The sequence below is a fragment of the Haplochromis burtoni genome, unplaced genomic scaffold, assembly GCF_018398535.1.
Source record: "Haplochromis burtoni strain Fernald_Lab_line unplaced genomic scaffold, NCSU_Asbu1 Contig_279, whole genome shotgun sequence".
In the NCBI taxonomy this organism is placed as follows: domain Eukaryota; kingdom Metazoa; phylum Chordata; class Actinopteri; order Cichliformes; family Cichlidae; genus Haplochromis; species Haplochromis burtoni.
In genome coordinates this window covers 787621-797275 of record NW_024582640.1, presented here as the reverse complement: position 1 = coordinate 797275, position 9655 = coordinate 787621, and the positions used below count along the sequence as shown (strand labels likewise).

Below are 9655 nucleotides of genomic sequence, written 5' to 3'. Positions count from 1 at the left end.
CATAAAGATAATCTTTTATTAGGTTGCAAACAGAATTACAAAATAGAAAAAAAACCTGAAATCCAAAAATCATTTTAAAGATCCTGAGAGAGATGGAGATATACAGCCAGAGAGACAAAGAACAAAGGGAAGACAGGGCTATAAATATTAACTGGAAATGAACCTGTAACATTTAAACAGGCAGTGGTCGAGCCTCTGCCGAAATGCCCTGGCCTAGATGCCTCTTTGTTGTGTAATTTCAGACCTATTTCAAAGCTTCCTTTTGTTTCTAAAGTTTGGAAACATTGTGTCTTCACAGCTGCAGGCTTTTTAAAACAGTCAAAGCATTTTTGAGGTATTTCAATCAGGTTTTAAAGCACTTCACAGCAGAGTCTGCGCTTTTGAGAGTTTTTAATGATATCTTACTAACTGCTGACTCTGGGAATTCCGTCTTACTTCTGCTTTTGGGTCTCACAGCAGCTTTTGATACAGTAGATAACAACATTTTAATTTCTCGCCTAGAACATCATGTTGGAATTAGAGACACTACCTGGGAGTGAATAAAGTCATACCTGTCTCACAGAAGTTTCTTTGTCTCACTTGGGAAATTTTATTCATCCTCTGCCCCCCTCCCATGTGGTGTACCTCAAGGATCCATCCTCAGGCCCCTTCTTTTTAGCATTTATTTACTTCCCCTTGGCCATATTATTAAAAAACATTTTATTTTTATGCAAATGACTATCAGATTTATCTAACCCTGAAACACAATGACCCTAACCCCCTCAGACCTATTTTAGAATGTCTTAAGGATATCAGAGCATGGCTGGCTCTGAATCTTTTAATGTTAATGAAAAGAAGACTGAGGTCATTATATTTGGGCCGAATGGACCTGGTGTTCCACCACCTGACTTGGGTCCTCTTACATCCTGTGTCATACCAATTGTCACCAACCTTGGAATAAAAATTGACATAGCTATTAAAATGGACAAACAGATAATTACAGTGGTGAAAAATAGCTTTTGTAAGGTGAGGCAGCTCTCTAAAGTCAAACCTTTTATTTCCTTTTGTGACTTAGAGAGAGTTTTAGATGCATTTGTGACCACTCGCCTTGATCATTCAAATGCACATTATATTGGTTTATATTATATCAGGCCTCACTATCACGGTAGCGAATGGTCCAGAATGCTGCTGTTCGCCTGCTGACAGGGACACGTAAACATGAGCACATTACCCCTGTTCTTACACTGGTTGCTTGTCGATTTTCGAATTCATTTTAAAATATTATTTTTTGTTGTCAGACTTTCTACACCTGTACACTTCACAACTGACCAGTCACTCCTTGCTGTCCCCATGTTGCGACTGAAACAACGAGGGTACCGAGCTTTTGTGGCCCGCAAATTATGGAATAAGCTGCCCCTCCATATTAGGCTGGCCCCAACACTTGAAATCTTCAAATCACTTTTAAAAACACACATTGTTTTTAAGGCTTTTTAGCAGTAGTGCCAGAGTCAGCTTGTAGTCAGTTTTAGTCTGTTTTTGCTCACTCTTAATCTTTTTCTTTTGTTAATTTTACTTTTTTGTACAATTTGTCTATTTTACTCATGTTTTAATGTTTAATATACTGATTTATTTTTATATTCTTTTTTCATTTATGTATTTATTTTATTGTTAATTATGTTCATTTATTTGTCTGTTTAATGTATTGTTTTTAACTTTTGTCTCTGTTTTTTGCTGTAAAGCACTTTGGTAAACAATTTTGTTTTAAATTGCTCTATAAATAATGTTGGATTGGAATGTTGAACAGATGAGAAATAACATGCAGGTGAAAGTCATTATCAACAGGAACACTACTCCTCACAATAATATTTTACATTTTTACACAAAAATTAAGCCTCATCATTTGAATATAGTAAATACCACCACAAAAACCTAATCATATCACAAGCATACAAAAAAACAAGTATCCAATACTGAACCCACCAAAATAAAGTATCAACATTTCAACTGATAAAAAAAACCTCAACCCCAACAATAAATGCAAACAGACAAATAAAAATTATAGAACTTCAGAAATACATCAAACCCAAAATCCAAAACAAATGATCGACTGGAATTACATTTACAGGAATTTCAAAAATATGCAAGTGATGAAATGAAGCTAGCAGTTAAATCATTTTTCTTTCAGACCAAAGAGAAGATGCCAAAATCATCACTACAGCAGAAAGGTAATACTAAATGTAATTTTTTCTACTATGTTTACTTTATACCGGAGTACACACATGTATCCTCTGTGTTGCTTCTCTGTCTTCTTGCTTCTTTCGTCCTAATTTTTCTCAAAGCAGCATAATGAAGGTTGTCCTCTTGGGTGCTCTGGATACCAAAAGAATCAAGATAACAATTCAACAAGAAATGTCATTTCCTAAAAACACATGAACTTCCACACTTTAAAACTCACCTCTAAATTTACAGAATCATTTGTGTTTGACTCAGCTGAGGAAAAAAGCAAATATTTTAAACTTAAATGCCACTATTTTTAAACCACAACAGTAAAATATAAAAACAGATTCTAACCTCTGGATTGGCAGTTGTTCCTCTTTTTCATCTTATACACTAAAAAGGTTGATGAGACGCTGATGATGGTGGTGAGTGTTAAAGCTGCGCTTAAGAAATACATCAGGGCAGGAGAATCTGTAAATCCTAGAAATGACAGAGCTTTTTAGCTTTTCTTCCTGAGTTCATCAAATATGATCTGCTCCTATTTATAATACCATGTGAGTCACCTCTGATGGAAAAGTGACTTACCCCCAAAGTTCAGCTTGGTCCCGTTTCCAAACAGTATGTGTCCACATGAGGCAACAGCACAGTAGTAGATCCCAGCGTGAGACACATTCAGGCTCTCCATTCTCAAGTTATAGACACAGGTGTGTGTTCTTTTGTTGTCTTTCCTCTTGCACTGATCATTCCTGACTCCATGGGTGTAAATGAGTCCTGGTTGAGAATCTTCAGAGTCTTTGAACCAGTAAACACTGTGTTCTCCATCACAGCTCAGCATAGTGTGCACCATACAGTGCAGACTTACAGAGCCTCCTGGCTGGATGGTCTCAGATGCTGACTGATGAACTGAAGCTCGTATGTTTAAATCTGAATCATTGACACTGACAATAATGGTCTCTAAGAATGTTGATGTGTACAAATAGGAACTTATACAGTAGTAAGTTGCTGAGTCTGAAACACTTAAGTCTGAGATAATCAAATGATTATTTCCTTTTTCATTATCTAGTCTGAAGCGTGCACTATTTTTGAATGGATCATGAAAATGTATAAAATTATTTGTTGACTCAAAGAAGGTAGAAATGAGTTTTGGTTTCTCTCCTAAAGTTTGTTTATACCAGTAAAACCATGCAGCAACATTCTGTTCATAGTAACAATGTAAAGTCACTCTGTCTCCAGATTTAGCTGATATAAAACGTGCTTCTTCATGAACAGAGGAGGATACATGCAGGTTGTTCTTCTGAGCTGTGGTGAAATGAAAGACAAAGCAAATACACATTGTGGAAATGGAAGCCGAGAAAAAAGGCCTTAAAAGAATTAGACTGTGGTTAAACACAAACTTACCAATTACACCCAAGAACAAACATATCAGATAGAAGACAATGTGTGCAGATGCCATTGTTCCAAACAGTCGTACTGAATAAAAGAATGGCGACTCTTCACTTTTAAGAGTGAAGATTAGATTTTACTGGCCAATCAGAAGTTACACAGTACATGGAAAACTAGATCACATGACCAATGACATCTGTAGTGTTAAACTTAGTAGCTGAGAAAAAAAACAGAAGAACATCATAGTTTAGATCAGAGGTGAGATATATTAGATGTCAACTCACTAAATATCCTGTAGACAATGTGATTGTGTGGGGCAGTGTGAGACCCATAGTTTATCACTTTGAAATATTTAAAATATTTTAAGAAACATGAAAAAAAAAATACATAACCACACAAAGTATGCAAGTAGCTTTTTTAATGGTTTTCATGTTAAATAAATGTTTGGAATTTTTGAAGTTTGTGTTTAGGATTTTCTGTCATGTGAAGTTGTGACTCCTGTTTGTGCCAGGTTCTGTTTTGGATATCTGTTTTTATTTCTTTGTTATTTTACTGTGACTTTCCATCCATCCATTTTCTTCCACTTATCCGGGACTGGGATGCATGGGCAGCAGCCTAAGCAGAGAAGCCCAGACCTTACTCTCCCTGGCCACCTCCTCCAGGTTGTCCTGGGAAATACCAAGGCGTTCTCAGCCGAGTGACGTAATCTCTCAAGCTTGTCCTGGTCTCCTCCCAGTGGGAGGTGCCCGGAACACCTCACCCGTAAACCAACCATAAATGAGGGTAGGGACGTAGAATGACCAGTAAATTGAGCCACAGCACCAATCCATCTGTCAATCTCCCGTTCCCTTCCCCCAGGATGTTGTCGAAGCTCTGCCACAGTCTGGAGTTAAAGATCACACGGACGGGTCTTCTGCCAGGCATTCTTCCCCCACCACCTGATCCAACTCATCACCAGCTGGTGATCAGTTGACAGCTGAGCACCTCTTTTCACCATAGTGATAACTACAATACTATTAGGTCTTTCCCTTGCCTATATTTACTGTTTTCTAGCACTTAATTATCTCAGACCTAAGTGTTTCAGGCTGCACTCTGAACAAGTTGCCATTTTTCCGCTAAGTCAACACAGAGCTGTTTTTGGACAGTGAATGATGTCCTTCTCTGTGTGGCAGGCAAAGTGGGACGTAAATGAAGGACTCATAAACATTAAGTGAACTCAAAAAGGAAGCTTTAATGCTGACCTCAAAAACAGAAAAATACAAAACTCAGAAAAAGCACGAGCCACGAATTTACAGTCTAGGAACGAGGTGGGATACATAAGGCTGGAGATTTTAGTGGGGACCACGTGGACCGGTGGTAGTGCAGGTGAGCGGGTAGCCTGAGGCCCAGAAGAAATGAACTGAGGTAAAATGGAAAGGTAGGCAGGTTGATGTCCAGATAGCTTCAGGCTTAGAATGGCTGGACAGTGAGCATCACAAACTGCCTGAAAACCGAAGGCGATCCATGAATGTCCTGCTAATCAAAGTAGGACATAAAAGATGGTTGGCCTGTTACCACTTGAGAATGAGACAATAATCCGACACCCAAGAGCTGTCACACTACTCCTTAAATAGCCTTGCAAATGATGCCTGACGCTCTGCAGGTGCATCAGGAAAACCCTGATGATCACAACCATGACCGCCTGCACTAAAAAAGAAAAGACACACAAGACAATAGAACACATGCAGTCCCAAATCCTAACATAAACTGATGAAAACATGACGAAAGGCATGGGAAACACAGGGGAAGCATGATAACTAAGAAAAGTCTATAAAGTGTTGGGTTTTTTGTGTGTTTTTTTGAGAGAAGACAAAGGTGCTCAAATGATAAGTTTTCACAATTTATTATTAAATGATTAGAATGTCAAATTAGTTTTACATGGCATGGTGGACTGCCGTCTCTCTGGCTTGGAGGCAAAAGCTGCCACACGCAAGCAGTAAGCACTTTTATTGCGTGTGGTAAAAACAGAGCGTTAACATGATTGGTCAAAAGTTGGAGAAAATCCTTTAGCCCCATGTCCTGCTTATGTTTCATCTCCTGCACCTTTCAGACATCTCCCTTTATGGAGATGACAGTTCTGCAGGCAACACTCCCATCACCATGGCAACCACCTCTTTTCCTTCCTATAGAGTTAGAGAAGGGGGAAAAGAGCATTCCCTAATAACCAAAATGTATTGCCCCGTTTTCCTCTAGCAGAGTCAGCCTTAAAGTTTTATACCTTCTGGTGCCATCACCAGCCCTAGCAGACCCCTCACACATTCCTTAGAGACAGGACTAGACCAGGGGCGTGAACTCAAGGGAGGTAAGAATACACAGGGATTCAAAGAATACAGTATAGACTGAAACTAAGAAAAGGCTAGATGTTAAAAAAGCAAAAAACAAAATTGGGAATCTAAATATAACTGAGAAGAAGAACCAGGAAATGTCGAAATCAGGTAGACTCAAAACACCAAGTGTTAGAACCAGTGTTTGGAGGCGTGACATTGGTGTTTGACCTTTTTGTTTTTTAGATTAGATTAGATTAGATTAGATTAGATTAGATTAGATTAGATTAGATTAGATTAGAAGAAACTTTATTAATCTCTCGCGTTCCTCCTGGAAATTCAGTTTCCAGTAGCACAGCACCGACAGAAGTTGCATGTTACAGATACAATAAAGAGGAATGAGAGTAAGGATATGAGCATAAATATACCATATATACACATATATAAATACAGAATATATAATAGGGATAAATAGGAATACCAGCGTGATTGCACATTTGAGTGAGTCTATTGCACAGTGATTATTGCACAGTCGAATATAAGAAAAAATATTGCAAATATTGCACAGTGAAAAGGCACTACAGCGCAGTTGTTCCCGCCCTCCTTTGTCCTCCTGTTTCCCCTCCCTCTCTCCTCCAACGAGGAGTTAAACAGTTTGATGGCGTGTGGGACAAAGGAGTTTTTAAGTCTGTTGGTTCTTGACTTTGGGAGAAGCAACCAGTCGCTGAATAGGCTCCTCTGATTATTTATGGCCATGTGCAGAGGATGCCCAGCATTGTCCATAATGTCCAGCAGTTTCTTTAGTGTCCTTTTCTCTGCCACTGTCACCAGAGTGTCCAGCTTCATGCCACCACAGAGCTAGCCTTCCTGATCAGTTTCTCCAGCCTGGATGAGTCCTTCTTTGCTGTGCTGCTCCCCCAGCACACCACAGCATAGAAAAGTACTCCAGCAACCACCGACTGGTAAAACATCCTCAGGAGCTTCCTGCAGATGTTAGAAAGACCTCAGCCTCCTGAGGAAGTACAGTCGGCTTTGGGCTTTTTTATACAGGTGCTCGTGTTGCATGACCAGTCCAGTTTGTTGTCCACCCACAGCCCGAGGTACTTGTACGTGTTGACCACCTCCACCTCCTCTCCCTCTATCTGAACTGGCATGTGGACCTGGTCTGGACCTCCCATACAACCAGTTCCTTGGTCTTTGAGGTGTTGAGTTGCAGGTGCAGCTTTGTGTGAGTCCGTGTGACAAAGTTCCTCCTGTACATAAAGAAATGCATACATAATTAAAAATAAATTCTGGGCAACTCCTGTGCTCCTCTTCCTGATCATCACAGATACACCCCATGATGGCTGTGTCGTCTGCAAACTTATGAATATGGCATAATTCAGAGTTGTAGCAGAAGTCAGAGGTGTACAGAGTAAAGAGAAGAGGGACAGCACAGTTCCCTGTGGTGCTCCTGTGCTGCTGACCACAGTGTCAGACCTGATGTCCTTCAGCCTGACGTTCTGTGGTCTGTCAGTGAGGTAGTCGGAGATCTAGTTTTTCCAGAAGCAGACCAGGCCGGATTGTATTAAAGGCACTCAAAAAGTCCAGAAACGGGATCCTGACCGTGGCTTTCCCCTCGTCCAGGTGTGTGTGTGCTCTTTGTAGGAGGTACAGGATGGCATCCTCCACTCCGACATCCGCCTTGTATGCAAACTGTAGTGGGTCCTGGGCATGTTGTACCTGTGGTCGGAGGAGGTTGAGGAAGAGCCGCTCTAGAGTCTTCATAAGATGTGACGTCAGTGCCACCGGTCGGAAGTCATTCAGCTCATTGGGCCGGTTCTTTTTGGGGACCGGGACGATGCAGGATGTCTTCCATAGGGCGGGCACTCTCCCCAGTCGCAGACTGAGGTTGAAGACTCGTTGTAGCGGCTCCCCATCACCTTTAAGGTTCTTGTTTCACCAAGGAGTCAAACTACTGTGCTTTCTTTTTCAAATGAAAAGCAAATTTCCTAAAGCTTGTATTTAGATTTGTTATTTGAACTGGAGCTCAACCGCAAATCCCAAAGTCAGGAGAAAATACAGAGACTTTTTGCTTTTAGATATCTATTGCTGTCACAGTTTATCATAAAACATCAGTTACCTCTACTGGAAGAAGAAAGCTTCATAATGGGGAAATCCACATGTTTTATCTCTTTTTGCAACATTTTTTCTTTTTGCTGAGATTTTCTTAAAATGCAGTGCATTTGACCTGTCACAGTCACTGTAAATTGCACTGCGTTTTTTCTCAGGTCATTAGAATTCTCCTTCAAAATATAGCATGAAGTGCCTTTAGATAACTTTTTCTTCATATTCACAGAGTGTAATATTACCAGTGTTGGGAAGGTTACTTTTAAAATGTATTCCATTACAGAATACAGAATACATGCCCCAAAATGTATTCTGTAACGTATTCCGTTACGTTACTCAATGACAGTAACGTATTCTGAATACTTTGGATTACTTAATATATTATCATGCTTTTTACAACAACGTGAATGTACTATTGCTGTGTGATTTATTACTGTTACTGAAGGTCCGCGACTCCGAACTGTAGTAAAGGGACCTCTGACTAATACGGCGGGGTCCCTGTCGGCTCGTAGCCGAAAAATAGCTTTACTTTGTTGTGTGGGTCAACTTTTCTTGCGAGAGACAGAGAGAGGCGTTGAAAGACTGCTCCAACGGAACTTATTGTTTTCGGAGGAAAACACGAACACGGTGTACAGTCGAGTCTTAATAGCTTACTTACAACTGGGCTCGTCAGGCTCTCTTCTTGGCTGCAGTGGTTATTATTATATTTACATGCTTCCAGCTCCCGTTTTTCCTCGATGACAACTCGTACCTTTCCACTCCCCTTTTTCTCCCTCCTCGCGCTCACAGACCCATAACGTGTATGGCAGTCCATTCTCCCTGCAACACGGACTACACTGCCCATGATGCTACATTCTTTAGAGCTATGCTTGTAGCATTCTGCCTGTTAGCTTAGCACAACAACAACAACGAAAAGGCGCTCTCTCACCCAGGAAACACACAGTCGCAGAGAGAGAGAGAGCGTCGCCCTGTAACCATGGCAACCGTAACGCTGCCGCCTGGAACAACAGAACGTAGCTGTCAAACAAAACCCAAACAGTCCTGACCCGCGACAAATGAAACAGGAAAGTACCGCAGTGTAATCCATTTATTTCAACAAAGTAACTGTATTCTGAATACCACCTTTTTAAACGGTAACTGTAACGGAATACAGTTACTCATATTTTGTATTTTAAATACGTAACGGCGGTACATGTATTCCGTTACTCCCCAACACTGTATACTACAAGATAACTACAGATAATGTGTAGGGAAAATGTTCTAAAACACTTCTTCAGTAAAGACTCAGAGAAGAGAAACACACAGAACTTCTTGCTAGCAAGGGCAGTCTCAGTGACTCGCACTGAGAAACTGCCCCGGTCTTTATTTATACTTCAGTGAGCGTTTGTTCTTTACATTGGAATGTGGAGGTGTGTGTGTGTGTGTGTGTGTGTGTGTGTGTGTGTTCTGATCAAAGGGTCATATAACATGAAAGCACAAAAGGAAACATCCTTGGTCAGGAAGAGGGTAATCTCCCCCTCACCCTAGATGGTTCACCCTAGATAACACAGTGAAGAAGTCCAGCAGTTCATCTAGACAAAAAAGGCACTTAGACTAAAACAGACATAATAACGTAAAACAATAAAACAATAAAACAAGGTATAAGGTCTCATGCTCCCATCTTT

The 9655-nt window shown here is 40.5% G+C and overlaps 1 protein-coding gene across 1 annotated transcript; it reads right to left on the bottom strand.

Annotated features, from left to right (window-relative positions):
* Positions 1-2524: 2524 nt before the first annotated feature.
* On the bottom strand, positions 2525-3649 carry LOC102296337 (immunoglobulin kappa light chain-like). The gene is made up of 3 exons (XM_005940230.2): positions 3595-3649; positions 2782-3495; positions 2525-2676 (listed from the first exon to the last, which is right to left on the bottom strand). The coding sequence occupies exons 1-3, from the start codon at positions 3647-3649 to the stop codon at positions 2546-2548; spliced, it is 900 nt and encodes a 299-aa protein (XP_005940292.2). The 3' UTR covers positions 2525-2545.
* Between the last annotated feature and the right edge of the window lie 6006 nt (positions 3650-9655).